General features: G+C 40.4%; 1 protein-coding gene across 2 annotated transcripts in view; it reads right to left on the reverse strand.

The window, feature by feature from the left end:
• Positions 1 to 217: 217 nt before the first annotated feature.
• Positions 218 to 26807, reverse strand: part of RALGPS2 (Ral GEF with PH domain and SH3 binding motif 2) — a 122302-nt gene continuing 95712 nt past the window's right edge. Inside the window, exons 14-20 of one of the 2 annotated variants that reach the window (XM_048482462.1) lie at positions 25697 to 25751; positions 21326 to 21403; positions 19934 to 20039; positions 18503 to 18595; positions 16226 to 16331; positions 13377 to 13468; positions 218 to 6280 (exon numbers count right to left, since the gene is read on the reverse strand). In XM_048482462.1, coding sequence (XP_048338419.1) covers positions 6251 to 6280; positions 13377 to 13468; positions 16226 to 16331; positions 18503 to 18595; positions 19934 to 20039; positions 21326 to 21403; positions 25697 to 25751 — 560 coding nt within the window. In that variant the 3' untranslated portion in view covers positions 218 to 6250. The remainder of the gene's footprint in view (positions 6281 to 13376; positions 13469 to 16225; positions 16332 to 18502; positions 18596 to 19933; positions 20040 to 21325; positions 21404 to 25696; positions 25752 to 26807) is intronic. The other variant, XM_048482463.1, reaches the window with a different exon arrangement.

The following is a 26807-nucleotide window of genomic DNA, read 5'->3' on the forward strand; positions in this document are numbered from 1 at the left end:
ACAGCAAGTTCTTGGGTTAAAATAACGTATTTTCTTTTTGTCAAGTTCTTGGCAACAATATATTTTCATATTACCTTCTATTCAACTAAAACCCAGCTCATGATAGCCTGACTCCAGCTGATCTAAGATGTCACTTCTTTTCAAACAAATTGACTCCACACTTGAATACATTCTTGTGACACAAATATGATCATGCAAAATGACAGTGCACACAGTCCAAATTTGAAGTAATTTATTTCAGTAGGAAAATTTTATTCTTAAGTCCATACTTCAAGCCATCATGAAACAGCTTATGCAAACACACAGTTCAAATGCACACACGAGAAAATATTAAAAATCAGACTGAAGAAAAGGACATGGTACAGCCAAACCGCACATCACTCATAGAGGTCATAGTGCTTCACGTCACCAGGAGAGAAAAAGCATTAAAAATGGCTTGTGTTAAGCATCCACTAAAACAGAGACTTCCCCATCAAGGACAGTTTGTGCCTGGATGAATATGACTGACATGGCTGCTGGGTTGTATTCCTACCACTCCTCTAAGCTATGAACAGTGCATTTCTCTGCCACAAGGAGCCTTCCACTGCACAAACAAAATTAGATAGATCTTCTTGCTCCTTGCATGTTAAACAATGGCTAGACAACCAGATACTGGAACTATCATGGTATGGGCTGTAGCTTCATCTGTATGCAACCCTTCCCTGAGAAAAACTCCTTATCATGGCACTACAACACGTGCTTACAGAAGTGAGTTTTACTTTTTGCAAGCCACAGCTAAATATTTCATTTGTGACAGGCGTAGGTTAGAAAATGTACTCAGTTATGAAGCTCATCTTTCCCTATAACTTGTGGACAAACAGAAACAAATGGTCTAATGGATACGGCCTTCAGATTTTCTGCTTTTACTGCAGCTCTCTCAAAATCTAAGAACTTCAGACTTGGTAAGAGAGGAAGGTGTTCAATATTCACCACCAATTGTGAAAGACTTGTTCCCATTAGGTATACATAATTTCAACAGACCCCCCACCCCCTCCCAATTTCCTCATGAATACCATTTGATAACCCAAACACCAAAACCATTAATCAAAATAATGGCACATCAAAGATATGCTCTCTAAATAGCTGCAGAAAATTAGATATAACCTGGTTTATCTTAGGCCTACTAAACTGACAGAGGCATTCCAGTTTCCAGTATGTTGATTTATGTGGTGAAGGTTGGGGAGGGGGTGGGGAGGGGAGTCTTTGCTGCTAGTCTATAAAGAAACTAAGATACCAATACCAACAGTCAGAAAAATAATCCAGCAATCATCTTTTTAGCAATATTTTACATGATCAAAGCACCCCTTCAGACATTTATTGTAATAGTCAACTCCCATATTCAATGGCAGTGTGGGCCAGGCCAAGTAACTAGAATACAGAACCTGCCAATGAAGGTCTGAAATGGTCCCAAAATCAACTCTAAATGGTAATGTTTAAGAGGTGATTAGTGGAATGGAATGAAACTTGCCCGAATGGAGAGAAAAGTTTATTGGGCCCAGTGCTGGAGTAATATTAAATACTAAAGCAAAACAGAAGCATGAACTGTTCAGGAATTCTGCTGGCTACACAAGTTCCATTCATTAAATCGGGCCTTGCATGGGGCTCCTGCAAAAACCCAACTAGAGCGGGGAAATGCATAGCAGTGGTGTTAGGCAAACTGCCCCCTTGGTCTTTAAAAGGGTAGTTAAGGCACTGACAAAAACACACACACTACAGATGCAGCAATGAAGTAACGATCATCCAATGACGGGCAGGAAATGCTATTCCTCTTGAAGGAGCATCTCCTGTTTGCTCCCAGTTCTAATTGCAGGTTTTTAAACTTAGACACAAGCCATTTTTAATGGGGAAAGGGAAGCAGTTAAGAAATCACAAAAATTTGAAAGATGAACTTTTTAAGGAAAAGTAATCAGTTTAGTACTAGCTGCAGTGACACCAGACTTTCATAGCAGGCAATATACCAAACTGGGGTAGCAGAAACAAGGGGAGGTCGAGATTACTAGTAACAGAGAATACAAAAAGTGAAAGGCAAAAGAAGAAAGATGCAACTGGAAGATCCAAAGAAAGAGCGCTTCATGATTGAGATTAATTTGAAGCTAGCTGCTTACGGTTGAACACAAAGCGGTAAGAATGTACTTGAATGAAAACTCGTGAGTAGACCATGAGCTTTATTTAGCCCTGCGGTATTCTTTCATGTTGCTTTTCATGCCTGGTAGTGGTATGCCTCCAGCAGCCGGATCCAAAATATTTATGATTAAAAAATCATTCACAGGGCAGTTTAGAGAAGTTCTCTCAAGCCTTTCCTCCATAGCCTCCACACTGGAGCAGAGTGGTGGGAGATGAAACTACGTGCAGTGCCATACGAGAATACCTGGATTGATTTCACTCATATGAAGCAACACCATTTTGCCTCCACAAAGATTTTCGAATAGTTTTTGTGTGATCCAGTTCTCTGCTGGAGTTTTATCACATGGAACACTTTCCCTAGGTCGTTTGGCTGTGTTAACACCAGGGTTTCTTTTCTCAGCCTGCCTTCTACTATTAAACTGCAAGACCCCCTCCCTCAAAAGCAGAAGATACTAGCATTGCAGGACAGTAGCTCAAATGTTAGCATGCAGTTTAGCATATCTCAAACTGGAAAAAGCAGCATACTGATTTCTCATGAAGCAGCCCAAAGCTGAGGTGGGTATCAAAGGTAAGCTGACTCTTCAAGTTATGCATCATAAAAAATCAGCTCAGGTGAAAAAATGGGCACAGCAGGAAGGCATTCTATACCCAAGAAATGTCCTTTGATTTCTTTAATGAGGTTTTTTCTTTCTTTTTTTCAGTTTTTAACAGGACAGATGCTGTCCATTGAGAGTTAAACATCCCTCCTGGGAAACTTCAAAGGATGACTTGCCTTCTTTTCAAAACCCATGCTGAGCCACTGTAGCTCAAACACCGTTTACATATATTTATTTTAAAGTGCTCACAGAAATCAGAGCACTTGCCACAGGTTTATATGCAAAAAATTCACCAAGGTTGTGAAGTAGGATCTGTTTAAATAAAAAGCAATTAAGAATTTTTTTTTACAAAAGACACCAAGGTCACTGGATTGTGTTTCAGTGAAACGATAAAACACAGTCCCTTCAGGGGGAGATACTAAGTTTATACACTGAGCAACACGTGTGTAAGGATCTTGCAAAAAAGTGGAAGCTAGTTTATACTCAATCCATCACTGTCAAATAAGTAGTGATGGCGTTAAAATCTTCATAGCTAGCTTGACTCTGAAAGGTACTTGTGGCGATTAACATGCTTTATTCAGTCACAGGCTGGTTTAAGACTTTTGGATTGCAGGCTTTTTTCCTCAAACTCAACTATTTGAAAATAAATATACAAATCTAATGGGATTCAAATCTCTGAGCTGTAAAATTTCATTTGATGCCTATTGTGGCACATGGTAGACATTAAATAGTGCCTTCTACCAATATAGAAATAAAAATGAGATCTTCATATCCAAGCGTACTTTTCTTAACTCAGGTTATCTGAAGTCAGGAAAATGTAGATTTAAACATAAAGATTTTAAAGGTATGTTCATGACAAATCAGCAACCTCACAAAACAAAGCAAAACTGGAGTGATTTAGTATTGTGCACCCAATGTTTTCATGTGACCTGAATGAATTCAAGGTAAAACTAGTAAAAATGTGCAGGGTGTATGACAATTAACATAAACTCTGAAACTGTCACAATTCTACTATTCTTATGAATCAGTTTAGGCAGTTTCATGTTTCTAAAAGCCCTCACCTGAAAACTTAAATTTGAAGAAAGCAGTTAAAAGAGGTGAGTATGGCAGCACATGTAACTTGACTGCTTGCTATAATTTTATACTTTCCCCTCACCTTTTGAAACTTTAAAGATCAAAAGAGAAGTTCTCTTCAGTGTGTTGCTTTCACAAACATGCCATCTCTCCCTTTGAGAAAAACCGATTTTAATAACAGTGAACTGAACTTGTGAATGATGCAATTATTTGAAGGCTGGACAGGTCAAATGCATAAGAGCTTGAAATGCACAAGTCCTTGTGTGAAAACCTCCAGCACAAAATGGCCCTCTGTCTTTAGCAAACTTGAATCGCGTAAAGTTGTGGATCCCAGTTGCATGTTTCCACAGTCAAAAACATTAAGAAAAGGTTTGGTAAGCTGCAATACACCTTCACTACCATTTTCACTCTTGTTAAAGAAAAACTTCCACAGGGTTATCGTTCCACAATACTAAAAAAGGTACAGACATTTATACAGTGTATTAAAAAAAAAACTTCCAAAAAGAAACACACAGTTATTTTAAAAATGGAAAACAAGAAGTTGTGCAAATTCTATACAGTAATACTGCTGGCTATGAGTTGTGTCTACAAAACACCCAACATGGGTTATTGTGAGAAATGCATAAACGAAAAGTGACACAAAACAAGCAGATCATTCTTTGAAAAAATGCACCATTACTAGGTCAGAACTGAGTGTTCAACCCCCCACCCCCCCAAATACAGAACAGGACACAAATGCAATGTGTTTAATTATGGGGACTATTTGATAGGAATCAAAAAAAGTAACTGATTTTAAATAGTTCAGCACTTAGAAATATACTCCAGGTCCCCCCAACTCCCAAACTACAACCTGACTGCAAATTTTATGCCTGCTACTCATGTCTATTGTAATCTGTTGCGTTGTGTGTGTGTGTGTATGCGTGTGTTGAAAATGTGGATTCTGGGATCATAGTTTATTCAGAAACAATTTTTAATTGCTGCTAAACTGTGAATAATGTTAGTTCCTACTGAACAACCTCTTTACCACTTGTAGATGATGATTTTTTTCAATTAACCAGATCGAAATCTTTTTAAATTTAATTTGTTTATGTTGGATAATTCAGTTAAAACAAATATTGCCACCTTTACCCTGACAATGTAAGTGGTCAAAGTGTCTCAAAATAAGTACCATGTGCAAACAATCTTTACTGCTCAAGACATTTTTTCATAAATGAGTCTAAAATGTTTTTTTAAAAAACCAGATGGAGTAACAAAAATTACAATAAAGTGGCTTCAATTAGCTTAATTCATCCTATTTTCATCCACCCTCCGATCAATGCTTTTTTCCTCCTCAAGTTATTTAATTACCTTGGGAGATAACCTCAAGAGAGCTCTGAACAAATAGCTGATGCTCATGCAACCCACATTTGGCTTCTCTGTCTGAAGCAGAATAAGTCAATAAAACTCATAATTGCAGAATACTAACACAGGGCTTACAGAATTGTACAGAAGAGAGACAAAGATGGGCTGTATTGTAGACAGCAAGCTTTCAAAGGGATCGGAGATCAGTTTTATAAGACAACATTTTTGATGGGGATGGACAGTTTGAAAATATATCTCGAGGAGAGGAAAGACTCAGTTCTGACCCAGTGACATTTCTCCAAGCCTGATCTCCAGAATCCTGCATAGTATTTCAAACAGGAGATTTTAACTAACAACTCTAACAAAGGAAGTTGCAGAGTTTAAAAGTTTGGTGTTGTGCCACTTGCAGGTAAGAAAATCCCCACACACAGTACCAATTTCTGCACAGTCAGTGCTTTGTGAAAAGAGAAGAAACTTGCATATATTACATTTTTCAAATACTAAGCTTAAACAAGTTGATCTGTGTTTCCAATGAACTGAGCCCAAAAGAACTCTTCTAGAAGGATGCTGGTATAGTCTGTACACTGTTCAGCTACATCCTTGCATACCCCGCCCGACACAACCCTTATACAGTAAGGTATTCACTCCTTTGGACCACAACAAAAACGGCAAAAAAAGGGGGAGGGGGCTCAACTAATTCAAAACTAACAGAAATCTAACTCAAATGCAAATGAGCTACAACCTATTTAACCTAAGCACAGCACCGCCAGACATTTCACACACACTATTTGGTGTTTCGTGTTGGTTTTCCTTTCATTCTTTAAGGCAGTAGTATCCACAGGTCAGTTCAGAGAATCCGCCGCAGCAGCGCAGTCTGTGACAGTTCATGCTGCAACTCCATCCCTTGAACTCTTAATGCTTCTTTGTTTGTTCAGTACTTCAAAGCTTTGAAACTCCGTTTACCGGATTTGTTCTGGCACAGAAGTTTAGCTGGCATGCCCTCTCCAGGACTTCCCTTCTCAACCTATTACAGCATTTTAAAAAAAGTCATCTTGTTCTCATTTTAAAGAAGTTTCTCATTCAAATGTCATCAAGTTGGCAGGAACCTGAAAAATACAAGATACATTAATTCCTTGAGAGGCTACGTAGATATCCAAAATAAAACAGGCTGACTACTTGTCTTAATCAACTGTGCAATTTAAAGGGTGGTGCAAGAGATATAGCATCCCTCCATCAATCTATGCTTATAGATCACGTGTGCTTTCTCAGTAGCTTTTAGATCTCTGGTACAACAAGTATACTTTAAACTGAAGCCTTATTTTTCTAACAGAACCCTGCTATGAAGACTGACCCTGCCACTGAAGCAAGGATCTGCAACCTGCGGCTCTCCAGATGTTCATGGACTACAATTCCCATCAGCCCCTGCCAGCATGGCCAATTGGCCATGCTGGCAGGGGCTGATGGGAATTGTAGTCCATGAACATCTGGAGAGCCGCAGGTTGAAGGCCCCTGCACTAAAGTGTCTTTGCACGCTTCTCAATGTTGCCTCACTTTTCTACAGATTCCAGGTGCTAAGGAGATTCGTATCTCCAATATCCGTTTGTGCTTGACACACTGCTATGTAAATGTCTAGCAGGTGACAAATATGCTCTGTAACTACCTATACGTTGAGGACTGTAGTATTCCATTAATTGGCATTTCCCTCCATTTTCTTTAATAGTGCAACCGGTGGCTGTGGGCAGTGACAGGCACCAAGACATGGTGAAGTTTCGGCATACTTGAGAGCTTATCAAGGAGTGCAGGAATCCCTCCTTAGAAGAGCGGCACACCTGCAAAACCTTCCTATAGAAACACAACATTACAGAAAGGCTTAACATTAACAGAAGGGGAACTGCCTTCTAGAGTTGCCAGTTTCCTCTGCCCTCCCCTATTCAATTAATACTATCTGGAAAAAAAAGAATAAGTCTCTGAGACAATACAAATGGCCAAAAGTCACAATTCCCTCCTCCAGTATCCTGTTCAGGTTGAGAGATGCCTGTCAGAAGCTTTGCACCAGGTCCCCCGTAGGAAATTCTTGAACAATTGATCAGTTTTTTCAACATAGCATGGGGGGTCGCAGAGCAAAAGACATTTGTATATAAACACTAGCATTGGAAACCTGATGTTTAACATGTTCCACAGTCTAGTCTAAAGCTTACCATCCCATTAAGAAAAGAACTGTTTTGAAATGTACCATGCTTAAACTGACAGTGGCTTTACTACTGAGACTCCCCCGCCCCCGTCTGTATTTATACAGAGCCTCATAAAAATGTGTATGATGTTTAGATTTCACACAAGGGAGGACGTTAATCTGTTCCATATGATCTGGTCATGCCAAATAATTACAGCATTTCCAGAGGAGGTGCAAACCAGAACTGTTATAATTCTGCACAGGGATTTATGGCTGACTTTTAAAGTTTGAGTTCTGGGTTATCTTGCAGCCTTTTGAGGATTTGCTGTGTATGAGAATGGACAGGTGCGGCGGGGCTCTGAAAACAAACATGGATTTGTTGTTCATGGAAACAAGTATTATCCACACCACATTTTGAATAGTAGGCACAGGGTCTGAAGATTTTGTCTTCATATGAGCAAATCATATTTAAATGTAATAAAATGTGGGTACAAAAAGTTTTTATTGGCATACAATACAAACAAGACAGGTTCAAATCAATAAAAGATCAATTTAAAATGCAAACACAGACTTAGGGATTCACGATTTCAAGAATAAAATTAGCAACAGATTCACAAAACAACGCATCAGTATTGTTCAAGAGATAAGGAATTTTTATAACACTGTAGCCATTGTGAGCACTAAGAAAGGTTAGAACTTCTACTATCACTGCTAAATAAAGTTTTACTTTGAAGAGTATCAACTAATTGAACAATTAAATTATCAAGCTGATCAATCCCCACTTCTGGGCTATTTGCATTAATTATTTCCATTCTCAAATTAAGAGATAAAAGGCAAAATTTACAAAGATCTTTACAAAGATCTCTGTTTGTGGTGACCATGCCAAACGCAAATGAAATTCGTTATTGTTAGATTGATCCTTAGAAGTAGGCTCCACATCCACAGAAAAAACTAAGGGAAGATGGTCACTCAAAGCATAGTCATCAATACTAAACCAAGAAATTGAACCCAAGATATGAGGAGCGACCAGAACATAGTCTATCACACTGCATCCATTAATAGAGGTATAAGTATTTACTTATTTATTTATACGATTTGTTAAACCGCCCACCCCCGAAGGGCTCTGGGCGGTGTAAAACCATCTGCCTTATTGAAGTTACTCAAACCATCCAGCCATAGTTTGTTAAAGCGCAAGGCAAATTTGGCTAAACAAAGGCCTGCAAAAGTTATTAGTCTGGTCTTTAGATTGACGAGCAACAGGGGTAAATAAAGATTGTATTGCTTTGATATCATCAACCATATTATCTAATAAAGAAAAAACACAACCGCCCACCCTGGCATTCAAAACCCCGGCCAAAATGATTTCAGTAAGGGGATAATCATTTTCTAGGTCTTCGACATAGGTTGTTCCAGGTCCTTAACAAAATATCATTGTTTAAACCAGTAGAAATATAGACATTAACGATAATACAAGAGAGGTTCTCTACGTGAATATTAATGGCTCGAGCTATCGGGGGGCAGCTTGGCAAAATTGATGATTAGAGACTAAGATAGTTAAACCACCAGAGGGATGACCATATTTTTTGACTCTGGAAGTCGGAAGACAATATGCCGAATAACCAGTAAGGCTTAGATCAATTGTTGACCATTGTTGACCATGAACAGCACTGGCGTAGGAGGTTAAGAGCTCATGTATCTAATCTGGAGGAACCGGGTTTGATTCCCAGCTTTACCACCTGAGCTGTGGATGTTTACCTGGGGAATTCAGATTAGCCTGTACACTCCCACACACGCCAGCTGGGTGACCTTGGGCTAGTCACAGCTTCTCGGAGCTCTCTCAGCCCCACCTACCTCACAGGGTGTTTGTTGTGAGGGGGGAAGGGCAAGGAGATTGTAAGCCCCTTTGAGTCTCCTGCAGGAGAGAAAGGGGGGATATAAATCCAAACTCTTCTTTTTCTTTCCTGGAGAAGGATCAGATCAAATTTTCTCAAATATACATGAAAACTAGGATTATTGATCTTCTGGTTCCAGCCAGCAATATTGTTAAGATAGAAATTTTGTCTCTGCACACTTTTTAATTCAGCAGTCTTCTCTCAATGATACAATATCACATATGCTATTTTGAATACAGGTCATTTCTAGAATTGACTACCTTAGACAGGGCTGAGGACAGAGTTATTATATCATTCCTAGATCCATTTGTGAGATCTTTCCACTTGAGGTTGTTCTGATCTGTGGCTGAGTGATGGATATCAAACTTTAATGGGAGCTTGGTTACAGGAGGAGAAGAACAAGAGTTAGGAGAGAATAGAGGCAGATTTGCTTGCAAACAGGGTGTTTCTTTAGCTGGGTTAATCAGATCAGGAGACTTCATAAGGCTGATAAATTTTAGTTTAGTGCAGGGGTCTGCAACCTGCGGCTCTGGAGCCGCATGCGGCTCTTTCAGCCTTATGCTGCGGCTCCACATGGCCTGGAAGTCGGAGGGTAGCCTGGGCATGTCCCTCCAGAGCAGCGCTGGAAGGAAAGGTGAGTGGAGGGGCCGAACCGGAGGTGGCTCAGTAGATCTTCGGGGCCGTGGAAAACGGGTCCAAATGGCTCTTTGGGTGGTAAAGGTTGCTGACCCCTGGTTTAGTGTCTTCCAATCTATCGATCACATTTTTCTGCTTGTCTGGTGATAAAGATCTAAAGTCATCAACAGCTTGTTTGTTGTTCTAAGTTTGGTATCAGTGTGCAGAAAGCAGATCAATATTGGGCTCTTGAGTTCCTTTCGTATAGTCGTCCGATATCAGGCATATATTATCCTTTGAAGCTGAAAGTTCAGCAAGCACCTGTGCCCATGTTTTCTCATAGGTCTTTTTAATAGATCCATGCTGAAGCACATTAGTAGATCTTAAATCAATATCAACTTTGATGGGGCCCATCCTCTCTACTGGTACGTTCCCCACACTTGGAGTTGCACAGTTTGCTCTACAAGTAGAATGATCTGGTAAGCAAGGTCTGGGCAACTCGGAGCTCAAGCAAAGTTGCACAAGGGGAACTATTTCTCAAACATGAGGGACTCCCTCTAGAATCTGGAGCAGAATTAGGGGCAGGATTAAGGTGAATATGCTGATAAATAAATTTCCTTCAAAGACAGCTATAGCGGCTTCCACTTGTTCGCTATCTCCTTTAAACCATCAGTATGGGAATTTAAAAGTTGACCGGTTTTGTTGTGATCTCCCACAGATTTCAATTTGCTGAGTTCATTTAAGGTAGAATTTCTCAGTGGTACAAGAAGTTTGTGAATATTAATATTCCTAAACATCCTCCAGATTTTGATGTCATACCTCCTGAAGCAGCATTCACGGCAATTCAAAAGTAAGGAGGGTATTTTAGGTGAACTAAAGGACAGAACGATTCTTTTGTAGTGGTCCACAGAAGGCACATATTCATGTGAAATCAACTGGGTTTTACTTGGAGCACACTTTAACAACTGGTTCAATGAAGTGCTGATTCCACCACGGTTTGACCACCTTTTTTTATTTAACTTGAACTGACCAATAAAAATCACCACTTGGGATTTTTACAAAATTAATGAGGCCAAATTATCCATAGTTGGCTGTCCAGTGACCTTAGTCCTCATCGCAACATGAGCAAGACCAGAAGAAAAGGAGGTTGCAGCATCCTGTCTATGGCTTAATGCTTGCATATCTGAGGCTAACTCAGGAGTAATGGTCTTCAAACAAGTATTTCGATTTAAAAGCAGGTCTGATTTATCTCCCAAACTAGAAAAGTTTGTTAAAAGTAAATCGAGAGTTTTTAAAATTAAAATCAGTTCATTGGAGAAAAGTTCCTGCCGTATACATTGATTATTGGACATTACTAAATCCTTACTCTTTGTGGGAGACTTTAAGAAGCTCTGTGTAACAACCTCCTGCACACCTGAGAGGGTAGCCAAAGGATAAATGATTTAGAGCCTTTTTTTGAAGAGCTAGAAGGCATAACTTCAGTCCCAGAATCCATTTCCGATGGAGTAAATCTGTTTGAGAGTGTTAAACCATCAAGTAGTGTCTCCACTGCAAAACTATCAGTTAAAAACTGACCAATCTTGGTTTGTTTACCTGACTTCTGACAGAAAGGACGGGGAGGAAAGTTGCCGTTTCCTTACATTCTTCATTGTGAATGATAGCCGTAAAACAATAAAATGAGATAAGATAAAAAATTCATTCACCAAGAGGCGATGCCGAAGCTAAACAGGGAGCAGACAAGGACCCAAGACTAAAAACAGTGCCGACTGTGACGAATGCATTTATCCTGCATTCAGGTTACAGGGTGGAGCCGCCCCTGAAAGAGTTAAGCCCTGGCCAGCCCTGATTGGCCAGAGAAAAAACGCAGATACTATAAATACTGTCAGCGAGAGTGCTGAAGGGTTCTTGGAGTCTTTTTGACTTTTTGGCTCGGTGTGAGCTTGTGTGCCCTCGGGTGTTTTTTTTTGTAGCAGCGTGAGGAGAATCCGCTAGATCTCTCACTGCTGTTGGTTAATAATAGTTGAGGAAGCTATTAAGCCAACTAAAACCCTGAGATTTGGAGGAGAGTGTCCGCCCTCAGGTGTTTTGTTTTTGTTTTGAGGGAAACCTCTTAAAAGTCTATAAGTCTGTCCTCCACATTTAGCACCAGTCTTGGGAGGCCCAGTTCCTGTGGCAGAGAAGCCAGATTTTGGGAGTGTGGGAGAGGGAGGCTGTTATGCCTGAATCCCACTGGGCGTAGACTGGGTGTTTTATTTTTTGGTGAGGTACAGCGGACTGAAGTTTATTTTAAGAGGGAGTGTGAGGCCTCCAAAGAAACATCTTGACTGAAATATCTTTGAAGTAACATCTTAAGTGAAGGGACACCTGCGAGTGTGCATTCTTGTAACTTAAGTGAAGTGCCTGCAACCATTAAGCTTTAAAACAAACTTACTCTGAAATTGTTAAGCTTAAAACAAACTTTCTCTGAAACCAATACGCTTATTTCCTCTCCAGTTTACCTGAGAAGCCTCTGTTAAAGCCAGCAAATAAACGTTTTAAGTTTTTGTTCAACTTTAAACTCGTTCCAGTTATTTTTGTTTTCGGTCTGTGTCTGTGTTCCCCAAACAAAAAGGTGGTGTCCGTTGAAAATCAGTTTGAGTGGGCTATAGAGAAAAATATATTTTTGGTGGCAACGAGAAGAATATTTTTGGTGGCAGCGCAGAAAAGAATATATAAGCCCCTTCTTTCACACCGACAGCTAAGTAAGTACGTACAGATAGCAGAGGACTGAGTCTTTAAGCAGCAAAGAATTCAAAAGAACAGCTAAAAAGCTCAAAAATTGGCTCTTTAGCTCAGTTTATCATGCTAAAAATAGAATAAAAAATCTTCAAAAAAGACAAAAATATACCAATCTGCTAACAAGGCATCTCAGCGTTGCTACCTTTGCTATCTCTCTCCCCCCCTCCCCCCAAGTAATAAAATGGGGGGAAAGTATGGCCAGGTCCAGAGCGCTTCACAGGACCAGTTGGGAAGTACTTGAGGATTCAGTGCTGTAAAAGTACAGGATGCCTCTATTCCAACAAAGGATGGGGGTGGGAGGGTACTTGTATAGGTCATATAACATACTCCCAGTTGTCTGAATTATGTCATATGAAAATTGTTTGATGAGTAAGTAAAAATTCCATACCAAGGAATTTGCTGAAGGCCACAATTTGCTGAAGGCCACAAAATCTGATGCTAGGGAAAAAATATCACTTCCAATAACCTATGAGAACAAGGTCTTCTGTTGAAACAATGTATATATTTCTTATGTAGCCCTTTGATTCCTTGCAAGCAGAGACCAGAAACTAATTTTAATAGCATTGCCTATTATTTTAAGATTTTATTACTTCTCAGAAAATCTGAACAGTGCTATCAGGGGTTATTAGGTTATTTCTTGCAATCACAGAACAATGGTTACACTGCACAAAGCCACTGTGATTTTTGCAAAGAATTGCTAAATATTCAACCTTGACTACAATTAGTTCACCATTTGTGCTTTCTTACCTGTTGCCTGTTACTCTGGCAGGCAGCGCTCAGATGTTTGAACCACAGCATTGCATTCATTCTATTACCAGCCTGAAACTTATATGAGTTTCCTGAATAAAAAAAGAGGGAAATCTTTCTGTACTGAAGAATCAACAAGTACACAGTATTTCATAAGCTAATGCTGGAAAATTATATATTATATATTATATACAATGAACTGAATCAAGAGAAAAGCCAAGAAAAACTGCTAAACTGGCACTGTATGATAAAATCAAAGCAGTCACGGTTAATATCAACCAGTTACACTAGAAAAAAAAAGACTGTACTAATTTTAACAAAAATAAATACAAATTTCACAAACAATTCCAATATTATTTTATTGCATTATTTTCATAATCCAGGACTATTGTATGCATGATATGGATTTTACTGAATTGTTTTTAATTTGCACCTTGAGTTTTACAGAGAAAACTGCATTATAGATGAAGGAAACAAATAAATCTATATTTAATAGGCAAAAAACCAAGGTGTAATACAAAGATGCTATATTTAAGATGCATTAGAACACAGACCATTAGAACTACCCCCCTCTCCAACCAGTCTTCATCAGCAGTATAGATGTATTTGTCTGTCCTTCATAAAAAGTTCTATTGAAGGGAAATCTACACTAAGTTTAACTACAAAGATGGGGGGATAAAAGGTAAAGTTTCCTTTTCAGTTGTGTCCGACCCTGGGGTACCACTGCAAGCAGTGATTTCATAGGCAACCCGTTTTTGTGGGGTAGTTTGCCATTGCTTTCCCCAGCTATTCTTTACCCCCTAGCTATGTGCTAGGTACTCATTTACTGATCAAGGAATGGATGGATGGCTGAGTTGACCATGAGCCAGCTGCCAGGATATCTGACCCAAAGGAGGCTCGAACTCCTGACCGTGTGAATGGCACTGCAAGCACTTAACCACTATGCCACGCGGCTCCTGAAGATGGGGGGAGCCCCACTTCAAATTAAAGAGTTAAATATTTTGTGTGATACACTTGCATGTCTAGAATTTCACATCACACAACAGAGCCTTTCACAACTTCCTCTCCAAGATTTGGATGGGGCAAAAGTTTCCAGCTGAGTAGCAAAGTCATCCTGAGTTTTGCCTATTTTCTGGGATATGACCCAAGAGTGATAGAGCTGGTGGGGCATCATTCCAAACAAGCTTTATGCTGGCACATTCTGACAATATGGGGATGAGATCGGGGCTTGCTGCGGAAAGTGGGTAAACACCAAGAGAATGGCAAGTTGAAGAACTCTAGCACTCATCACTGGCAATTAGCCAATTTCCCTTTGCTAAGTTTCAACACCAAAGGAAACTGGTGCTGAAGCTTAAGGTGCAGCTCTTTGGAAGCAGCTCTTAAGCACCACGAAAGGGTGTAGTTGGAACCAGCCGTAAGGTCTTGGCTGGAGCCAAAGCTGGGACTGGAAATGTAAGAACAGATAAAGAGTGTGCCCATCTCTCATGAGCTTGGAGAGATGTTGGCCTAGGGTGGCTTTCTCCCATAAAGCAGCCTTGAGGCAGAAAACCCAGTCCTGCCTTGCCTTGGGAGTAAATTGTTTGCAAAAGGAACTTCTGAATACATCATGCTTCTCACCGAGGGGAAATAAGAAAAGTATAGTTGGGGTAAGATGTTTTGCCCCATGAGACATACATTTTCTTTAACAGAGCTTTTTGAGCCAGATTTTAGCAGCCATTTGAGCTTTTTCTTTATTTCAAAAAAAGCCCTTTAATCTGGAAAATATTGAACCTGAAGACAAAACTGTACTCTTTTCTTTTCAGAAGGAAAAAGAAAATCAGCTTATTTGAACTGTTTCTCAAAGCTTCTACTAGACGTAACTTCTTTCAGCAGTGGCAGAGAATTGAGGGGAAAGGTACTCCTCCCCCTCCTTTTCATACTAAAAAAAGCCAGCAAGCGTAGGGGAGGGGAAAGGAATGTCCTCTGTTTCTTCAGAGCTTCTAAAACAGTGGTTCTCTGCACTTGGCCTCAATGTGCCCGGAGCCAAGTGGTGTTACAATGATGAAAATATACATTGAACAACACATACTTTGAACAACAAATATACTTTGCTGAAAATATACTTTGAACAACAAAACCAATGGGCCCTGGATGACAGACTAGAAAATTCTCACACAAATTCTTGGGAGCAGTTTTTGAGAGACAGTGTACTGTAGTGGTTAAGAGCAGTAGACTCTAATCTGGAAAACCGGGTTTGATTCCCCACTCCTCCACCTGAGCTGAGGATGCTTATCTGGTGAACTGGATTTGTTTCCCCACTCCTACACATGAAGCCTGCTGAGTGACCTTTGACTAGTCACAGTTCTCTTGGAACTTTCTCATGCCTACCTACCTACCTACCTCACAAGGTATCTCCTGTGGGGAGAGGAAGGGAAAGTAGTTTGTAAGTTGCCTTATGTCTCCTTACAGGGGAGAAAGGCAGGATATAAATCCAAACTCTTCTTCTTGATAATCTGTTCTACTTTGGCAATATTTTTATTGTATGCTTTAACTATTTATAAGCCTTTAGGAAAGTTCATTTTTTATGTTTGATGTAGGTGTTTAAATAAATAAGCCCCAAGAGCAACTGTCTGCTCTCTCAAATGATTTCACAGAATCCAAACAGGACAAGATATAAGAAAATCAACATAATATATATTAATAACAAAGTTGATCACAATGTGCATAATTAATGCACATTGGTACACATATCCAAGTTTTTCTAAAAACAAATGGCAAAAACAGGCACCTGCTAGACCTAACCACTAACCAACCACTGTTCCACCCCATGTGAAGTCAGTGAGTGGATTCAGGTTTAAAACATTACTAACCTCTTTCAGAATCTGTAAGTAGGAAGAGATCTGGATGTTCTGGATCATCAGCCATCATAACCATCCACCCTACTACTGACACATTCTTAGCTGGTGTAGATTTGAACTTGAGGGGGGAGAGAGCCAAACACAACAATGATGTTAATGGAAAGAAACAAGGGCTCAGGAAACATGACATTAAATATTGCAGAAATGCAGTTGAAATAGCACTGTATTCGTTTATCAATATGCTATTACAATTTATTTGTAAAAATAATTTAGTTTTGCTTCTTTATTCAGAGTGTATTTTTGAAAACAGTTTTACTTTCTCTAATTTTAGATTTGTCCACATGGTTCATCACAGAAAACACATTTCACAGGTGACAGAACGAAATCAGCCGTCTCCTGTATGCTCCCAGTGACTACTTGAAAAGGTGTTCATCAGAATGCAGTTAGGGAGATGCGTCCTGGACAAGGAATAGTGGATTCTATATTAGGTCCCTTGTAAGGTTCAGTACTGATTATAGCTAAGCTGTTACAGACCAAAGAGAATTCCTATATTATGTCACATCACCCCAGACAATGCAGATGCCTTATTTTCAGCCAAGATAAGGGATTAATTCAGCCCAGTACAGTCTACTCTGACAGAGAGTCTCCAAGGACTCCGGGAGATTTCTTTTCAAACAATATTCATGCATTTGTAAACCTGGCTTAAGACAATCCTGATGGAAATTCATGGTCACACAACAAAATAAACATTACTTTTAATCATTGTTGGAAGCACTGGGTTCATAATATTTGTCAGTCGCAACTCTGAATGAAATCAGGAACCAATTCATGCTTTGAAAGGGAGATGCACTTCTGCTGTACTTCATGTGCACATGGACAAAAATCATGTTTGCCCCTCCATTCTTGAAATAAAACACTGTGAGTTGGTGGTTAATAATATGATACTGATGCTATTTCCTTGATTCTGAAAGGATACGAATAGACACCAAGAAGGATGTGCACGTGTACCACTGCTTATTTACAGTTATCCCTGCCCATGTGCCAGCCTAAAGGGTGATGCTGGCATTGCAGAGACCATTCTCTGGCAATAGTCAGGTCTACCTACAAGGAACTTCCAATAATTTTTTTTGCTCTCTGTTCTCATGCTCTCAGCTTATTTGCCATAGCAGCACATTTTCAGCTCCACAGCCAAAGAAGAATGTGTCCTCAACATGATAACAGTGGCCCTGCTGAACGAATATTCATTTTCAGCCTCAAGAGGACCCCTGATGACTTTGCCTCCCCTGATTATCTTAACCCAGATACTCCCTTCTGTAACTAACCTCTCCTGACCACCTTACAATGCACTCTATTGTTTCTCAAACAATCCATCCGGACACCTCCCAGAGGCTGTCCTAGCACCTCCCAAAGGTCATTCTGACACCCTCCAAGGGTGGTTCTTCACCTTATAAATATCCTACCCTCCAAAGAACCAATTGCCCAGTGACACTGTCTTTGTCACTGTGACCAACGTATTGGTATACATTGGTATTAAAGATTCCCTACCCAGCCTCTTGCAATATTAATAAGCAGTCTGCTCTGAGCTCATTTTCCCCACGTTATTGAGAGACTGTGTCTCCATCCTGGTTAATAATGTGTACCATTGTGAAGTCAAAAGCAACTCACACTTTAGAGTATTGTGACTTTATGTTCATGTTTTAGAGACCAGAGCAATTCAGAAAATGTTATGGAATTACAGAACTGCTGGGACAGAGAGAACAGCAGGCTATTTTTAGCCAGTTGAATAGCTGCAATCTATATCATGCTTGTGCACACTTTTTCCCTGCCAAGACTGATCCAACTGCTCTCATTAACTGCTTCTGTAGAGCTCCTCCCACTTTCCTCAGCCGTTCAGATTTGAGTCTTTTGGAGGGAAGATCACAGAGATTGAAATTGCTTTTCTAGACGGCTGCTGAGCTGTTTTGGCAGCAGAAAACCAAATTGTACAGAACTAGGGGAGAAAGGTGGGCAGAGCAAATGCTAGCCAAGCAGTAACATAATTTAATAGGAAAACAACTGCAAAAGGGCCATGGTTGGTGAATACAAATGTACCCCCCCACCACCAAAAAAAGAAGAAGAAGAAAGGAAAACCAGAATATTAGGGAAAACGATTCCAAACCTGCTTTCTCCCCCACTACTGGAAAGTATAAAAAAACTAGCTCCAAATATCCAATAAAATGGATTTGATTTTAAGTGCCCATCTGCCCCAAGACCAAGCCTGTAGGAGATAGGCTAAAGTACTATACCTACATGTTTTCGCTCAGTTGCCTTCAAAGACTTTGCTGCATAGTAGAAAAGTTGAGTTCCACATAGTGCTGCCCAGTATTTTGTCCAAGATGCTACCTGTAGAAGTAGAGTCCACAGATACATTAATCTTAGCGACCCATGCCCTACCACTTTCACATGATAGCAGAATGATATTTCCAAAACCAGTGCCACCTAAGATGTAAAATACATTACTTCCTACGATGGCCTAGATCAGAGATCCTCAACATGGTGCCTCTGGGCACGACGGCACCTGCCAACACATTTTCTTGCACCAAGTATTTTCAGGAAGTGGATGGGGCCAGATCTGTAGTGTGTTACTGAAGTTAAGCTGTGCCAATCATTTTGTGGCTGGTCCTGCCTCCTGTGGCAGCCATTTTATGGCTGCACCCACCATGCCAAGTCAGAATTACAAATGTGCCCGCAGGCTCAAAAAGGCTGGGGGCCTCTTGCCTAGATCTCTCAGGCCTAGATTGCTCCTGTAATTGTTCCAGATAAAAATGACCTGGTGTGGACTCAGGCTTCACAAACTGTGCCTGATAAGTGGTCCTTCCCACAGTAAATCAATGCAGCAAGACATTAGATAGCAGCAGTCTCACTTTTTCCAGTTTAAGGGGCAGGCAAATGAAAAGAAAACAGAAACAGCAACACAAGGTGTGCAATAAAATCCAAGGAGAAAGAAACTGCAGGGAAGAGGGCTTCTTTCCAAATTGATCACTAGCATCAACACTGCAGTCAGTGGAGAGGCATGCTCCTGATGTTTTTAGTTATTTTTTGTCATTTCTCAGATTGCTGTAATAGTCTGCATTTCCTGTGATGAGCACATTCCGCTGTTTGAAATGCTAAGAACTGTGCCTTTGATCCATTATTAGGAGGGACTAAAACAGCTGCATCTATTACCAGATTTGTTCTCCGCAGCTGAGGGAATAATTTCAGATGCTCCAGCCCTCAGATGGAAGCTGCTAAAGAATCTCTTTGATATGGTGGCAGCTTTTGCCAGGGTTTGGAAAGTGCGACAAGTGCCTCTCATACTATTGGCATGAAGACACATAAGGCCTGCTGCTCTCCTGAATATGTGGCATGGGCACGGAGATTCTGCATATGAGAAGGCAAAGCATACAAGGCGTGGCTGCAATGTCTTACAGCCTATGCATAGAACTTTTGACAATCCAAACTATACTGGGGCAGTACCATATGGAGGACTACAGATAACATTTAAACTGGCCATGAGATGAGCTACCACTGGTTTTATCCTGCCCTTTTACCAGAAGGCCTTCAAGGCAGGATCTTCCTTTCTGGCTCACTGAACTAGCCACCACTGACTCATTTGATAAGACAAATCACACATAATTTTGTAGAACAAAATAAATTAAAAGGTGTGAGAAATATACTTTATTGTCCTGTTTATTGCCTTACTGTTGGCTTTTTGCCTTCTTTCAATAAAGTCTTCCTCCTGAGAACACCTTGAATAGTTACAGCTCCAGGATACAAATGAACAGCTAAGTCTTCAGACTCTGCAGAACTATAAGGAACACAAAAGAGGAAAAGTGAAGAACAAAAACGTCCTAACAAGAGTTCCCCAACTTGAAATTAATGTTGGCATCAAATGGTAAAGTATTGCCATTTCATTGGCTGGATTTCACTGCAGAAAGTGACTGCAGCCATTAGAAAGGCAGCCTTTTGGAATTTCATCCTGTTAGCCTAAATAACATTCTAAAAAAGCCCTTCAGTTCAGCCAGCAATTAACATATGTAAAAAATAAACCCCAAAGCTCTGTGCAGCCATAATACCAATTGAATGAACTCTAACAGCGGACAGTTTCAGATTAAAGTTTATTCTGGAACATGCAATACTGTAATTTGTTTACTTTCTAGTAGAAAGACTTGATTAGTTAGATTCATCGGAGTTCCTGAGACTGCAAAAAGAAAAAGAAAGAAGCAACACCTCAATGCATGCACAAAAATATTCTTTGAAAGCAGCTGCAAAAGCGGCAGGAAAGCAGACAGCCTGACCCAGAGCAGTTAACTGAAGCTGTTTTACCATAAACTTGTGTTCTAACAAGTGAGCAGCTGACCAGCTTTTAAAAGGAAACATTTGATTGACACAACAGTGTGGGTGTCTGTATGTGCATGCCAGGAAGTTTATATAATCGTGTAGGTCCAGCTATCAGTTCCCAAGAGAAAGTCTAAGGAAATAAGAATTTCTGAAATGTCTTCGAAAAAGCTCTTCATTCATCCTTCATCTGTTGGCAAGTGTAAATTGAGAAATATGATACATGGAGGCTCAACCAAATACGTAGCTTAATGTTGACAGTTGTTAAGAGCTGGGTTCTTGCCCATTCTTGAACAACTGAAATAATTCTGTGGAGGTTAAAGTTTAATTAGGAACGTAAACTGTTTGCATAAAATGCTGCTTCTAATGGGTTTAAGCCAGTCGTTGGCAAGTTCTTAAAATCTGGATGTCATGAGCTCAGATTTCTACATCACTGTTGCCGCCCCAAGTTACGTGAAATGTTGGGTAGCGCTACGGTACTTGGGGAAAAAAGCCAACATGTTCAAAGTTCTTTGTTTAATGATGCGATACTTTTAGAAACTGCACTTGCAGATCAGAACAAGCCAGCCACAATTTGAAAAGATATAATTGAGTCATGAGAAAGGAAAGGCCCATTGTATGGGAAAGCGCATCAACAGGATTTGGCCGAGGAAGTTAGAAAGAACAGAAGTGTCAGAAGACACCCACTTCAATATCAAGCCAGTCACCAACACCAGAGGGAAAAAGTCTGACCCCCGAACACAACGGGGTTTGTACCTGCTGCCCTTCATGTGGCCTCGATGACCATTTCGTGCCATTCTTGTCACCGGACCAAGAGAATGGTATAATCTGTTCCTGTTGGGTTCCATTACAAATTGTATGCATTATACACACTTTTTCCACACAGTCATTATCATCATTTGTTAGAACACGGCAATAAGCTTCCTTCTGCCTAAATGCTCCTGTGTCTCTTTCTTGAAGGCATACCACATTTAATTAAGATTCGTTTTTCTTATTTGGACACAAGTTCTTTATAGGAGCACACCCATAATATTGGGCTACTTTTACTAGCATACCCATGAATGGTTTGGAAATCAGGAAAAGCTGCTTTAAAGAAGCTGAACTTAAAGAAAGCAGAGCAGAGAATTACATTGCTGAACTAACTTGGTATCAACTAAGGCAAATAACTCTTGCAAAACTCTGAAGGTAATACACAGACTTCTAGGTTTTGACAGCTTACCAACGAAGAACAGAGGCAAATTAAAAATAAACGACATGAATGCGATAATTATTACTGGCTACTTTTAACAATAGGAAACACAACAGGGCTGCACTTATACTCACTGCAGAGAAACTAAAGGACAATTTGCAATGAGGAACTACGACATCTTCAAATGGTGAGCACACAACCAAGTATATATATTTCACTTGTAAATGAATTCAGTGCTTTGTACCATAATTTCTTAAATATAGCACTTTCAAACTCAATCTTAGAACACAAAGAAAATATATGTAACTGATATTTTTCAAGATCCATCAACCACCAAGGGGCACAGACTTTGATGGCTTCTTCCCTAATACTTGATCAAGACAATGGAGCCTCCAGGGCTTAACAGGGCTCTTAGAGACCCAACTCATTATAGGCAATAATGTCTTGCATACCCCTTACAGATGCTAATATGCACCACTATTTCATTTCATCCCATATTAGCCTTGATATTTATTCTACTTTGCTGCTGTTGGAAATGTCTCACAGTCGCTTTGTAGGAATGGACAATTGACACTAGAAGTCTAAATGCTTATTCCTGATGCTGTTTCATAATAAAGAAATCAACTGAACACAGAGTCTTGTTATTGAACAGTCCACCTCTCCACACCATGTGTAATTTTATAGACCTCTATTATGTCTCCCCTTACCTGCCATTTTTCTAATCTAAACGATCCTAAGCATTTTAACCATTCCTCATACGGCAGTTGTTCTAGCTCCCAGATCATTTCGGTTGTTCTTTTCTGCAGCTTCTCAAGCTCTGCAATATCTTGTACATAGCATTCCAAGTGTGGTCTCACCATAGAGTTGTATAACAATAGGTTGATATTTTCATGGAGGTATCTACTACTGCCCCAAGATCGCATCAGTGTATATGTGAAGTTGGGTTTTTTTTTGCCTCAGTATGCATCACTTTACCCCTGTTCATACTGAATCCTATTTGCCATTGTAAGCCAGAGAGGGATATATAAAGGCAATACAGAATACAACCACAATAATAAAAGGAATGCCTGAGTGCTTGTTTTTAACAGCCACTGCTTAAGATCACATGCTGCTTTCTCATGGAACATTCCAGTTAAAAGAACTGCACTGGCTCGGGATTATTCATGAGAAAGTGAAAGAGCAAATAAACATCCAGCAGAATCTGTTGGTGGACACAGTGTTATTTATGAACATCCCAGGGATCTTTCTTTTTCAGAGGAATAATCCAATAGGAAGTTTCAAATACTAGGCCTATTCCTACTGCAAGGAGCCACATCTACCCTCCATCCTGACTTCCCCCCCAAATCCCCCTTGCCATTCAACATGCAACCTTGGAAGCAAATCCCTACTCCCTGTAGCACTCCTTTTAGCACAACTAATTACACTATTACACTATTATCAGTACTGTGTTGCATCAGCCATTTTTAAACTAGTAATGAATACTAGTGATACCGCTACATCGATTTTTAACAAAATATTGTAAAATCTAAAGTGCAGAAAAATATACTTTTCACTTCCCTATACTTGTGCACCTATTTGCAGCTTCCTTGGCACTTTGAACAAAATTTGAAATGGCTTCCTCATAGTGCTACTACAGCCAGTTAGGGATCCCACAGTGAACGGGATGATGTTAAGGTGTTAAACCTCCCCCCACGATAACTGTCCCCAATATCAACCTGCTCCCAAGGAGCACCACCAAGCCTTTATTGGTATATAAGACAATGCAGGTAAAATACAGAGAAAAAAACAAAAACCAGATTTAAAACAACCCCCAAAGAGAATGATAACAAAGAATCTCTTAATAACAGAGTGACACAACAAAGTTAAAAACCAGAACTATCCTTTAGGGTGTATAATTTCTAGTAAAAACTTGGCCACCAATTCACAAACTACAAGATCAGGGTTATTTAGAAAGTGTAAGATCTTTTGAGTACCTGAAATCCTGTCACAGTTCAAGGGAAGACCATTTGCATATTTTCCCCTAATTCCCTCATATTTAGTGCAACAGAAGAGGGAATGGGTTTAAGTTTCCAGTTGGTTAGAGTTACAGGAGCAGAATCTCTTTGCGCCCTCTGTTTTTAAAAATCTACCATATAGCAGCACTGAAGCCGGAACACTGAACCTAGCCAATGATACAGCTCTCCTATGACCAGGGCTGATCCCAAGGAGACAAGATGGAAAGTTGTTAATCATTTATTTAGGCCATTGTAAACACAATGTTCTCTGTAACAGTGGGTTACAACTCTTGCCTCTGTCAACAGAAAACTGGTCAAGAGTTGTTTGAGCCATTAGCCCTCCTTGATAGCAGAGGAGACAAGTGGCTGCCCCTGTTTCTCCCATGGAGTTGCCTCTGTACAAGTCGTGTTAAACATTCCCTTGTATTAACACTCACAAAACATGAACTAATCTTAGCAATGTACGAATTCAGACCATACAGAGATTAAAGCTGCCCCACAGAAGAGCAGTTCACAACCCACTCAATGACACAAGGTGCTCCAAAGACCTAGAATTCCTTCTGAACAAGTATTGCAGACTCAGGAGGGACTCAGAAGGGGACTAGTGGCCAGGGCACTCATGTAATCTTGGAGACATGTGGGAGAAGAAGCAACAGCCAAGCATCCATCCATCATGCTTAAACTGCTAACTACCACAAGAACGTTCTTCCTTAGCCAGGGCTGGTTCCAGGCTGGGTGGGTGGGAACAGGCAGAGTGCAAAGGGCCCTCCTGTCTCCTCTATCAGCCCATTGCTCCCTTCAGCCTACATGCCCCCCCCCCCCCCACATGCATCCTTCCCTGCTTGAAGCTGGGAGTTCTGGTGGCAGAGTGCTTGCAAGTGAGCAAATGTGGGCAGGGCACATAGGCAGATGGCAAAGGAGGTACATGAGAAGAGCCAGTGGCAAAGTGGGCCTCGCCAGATATCCCACTTCAGGGTATGCTGACACCGGCCTCAACCTTTGCAACATTCATGACATTGCAGTTGATATCTGTAGTAGTTTTTAATGACTTAGGCACCACTTTAGAAGGCAATGTTTGATATGGCCTAAAAATACAACAAAAACAAACCCCAGAAAACACAAAGTGCCTCTTATATGGATTCAACAATATGTCTCGGTTGTTCTGGAGAAAGCTGAAGGACAGTGGGGAAATTGCAGGGATGGGTGAAAAATCAAGAATCTCCAATTATTTTATAAGATGGCACGGAAACCAATGGTAACTACCTGCAAAAAAAGATATCCCAGAAAAAAACTGGATTCAGGATTCAAGTATGAGCAATGAGGAGATAAGCAGCAGATCACTATGGGCAGGCAAGGCTACATATATTAAGGAACACCTCAAGGCAGACACTGTTTTAGGGCAAAACTCTAGGCAGGGGTGGCCAACCTATGGGACTCCAGATGTTATTGGACTACAATTCCCATCAGCCCCTGCCAGCATGGGAATTGTAGTCCATGAACATCTGGAGCACGATAGGTTGGCCACCCCTACTGTCTAGAACTCTGGCTAGGAAAAAGCATGAGCAGGCTCTCCTGAGCTCTGGTTACCACTTCCAACAACTTTCCACCTGTCAGCACTTCGCCCAATCAGCCATTCATGTGTCACCATATGTACCATAGATTCTCTCTCAAAGTAGAACGTTAGCTTGTAGTTACAGCTCTTCTATACACTACTGACTGAAATCATTAGAACTGCTTCACATATGCTATTTCTTACATAGATCTCATCTTCACATAACAGGGATAGAAAATTTGCATCAACGGACTTGAATGGGTGGCAGCGTACACATTCTGCATGTTTCTCTGCTACATGGAAGTAATTGTCAGGTAAGAGGACTATCATGTGTCAACTGCTACTCCTCTCTGACTGACCAAGACACAGATATAGCGGGCTTTTTTCCTTACCTTTCAAATGCTGGCCATGAAGTCTCTTCACTGAGTTCTGAACCATCACTGCTACCTACAATATGAAGAACCTGATTTTAAAAATGTAATCCTCTATGGCATCTTTAGTGATCATGGCAAGATTTTCAAGTGCACACACCCAAATGGAAATTCCCATTATAGTTTGTTTTTTTAAAAAAGTATTTGCTGAAGTAAGGAGAGGCTGGGCAAAATCATCCGTACTCGGCTCCTCAGTCAGCAGAAACTCTTGAACCAACAGAAGCACTCTTGACAGAAGAGGAAGAAGTGTGATTTCACCTGGTTCGCTCCCTCTTCGCTACAGCCCCCTAGGCCAATACTGCTTATGCAGGTTTTTCAACCATCAGCTTTTCATGTCTCAGGGAGTTGCTGGGAGAAGTGAGAGGGCATCTTTAAGTAACCTTGCTTAACTGCATCCAACCCAATGTTGTTCCATTCCTATTTCTTCTTAAAACTCCTTTACTGTATCAGGTACCTCTGACTCATATTTTTGCAACACTGAACAGAAAAGTACAGCATTTCATTAACTTCATTGTTCAATTTCCAGAGAATCAACAACGGTAGGCAGAACACAGGTAATCATCGCCACAGTTCAAAAAAGAACCTCAAGGTTGTTCAAGATTGCAGCAATCACTTTTCTAACCCTGTGACAAAGCACCCATCCATACAACTGGATCCATCACATACAGCAACCCTTGTGGTTATGACGCAGCAAAGAAGTGTCTGTACCGCCCCATCGATTATGTTCACATGCTGTATCTGAGACCTCAAACTTGGATTATGCTATGCAAAGAATGCCAGCCCTGAAAAATGCTCATAGTGCCAGAATCATAGGCTATTGGCAGAACATGGTATATGAATATCCAAATGCCTTGAATATCCTCTTTCTTCAGAAACTCAGTTGGGTTAGCTGTGCAGCCACATATCCAACATACTGCCACATGATCCTGGTATCCCTGGACATTCACTGTTCTCACTGTCAAGTACAGGTTAGTGTTTTGCAATCTCCAGAAACTGTGCACACACAGATGTAATCTCCTTGAATGAAAAGCTCCAGAAGCAACAAATAAACAGAATATTCCTTTCAACACTC

The sequence above is a fragment of the Sphaerodactylus townsendi genome, unplaced genomic scaffold (assembly GCF_021028975.2).
Source record: "Sphaerodactylus townsendi isolate TG3544 unplaced genomic scaffold, MPM_Stown_v2.3 scaffold_18, whole genome shotgun sequence".
Taxonomy (NCBI): Eukaryota; Metazoa; Chordata; class Lepidosauria; order Squamata; family Sphaerodactylidae; genus Sphaerodactylus; species Sphaerodactylus townsendi.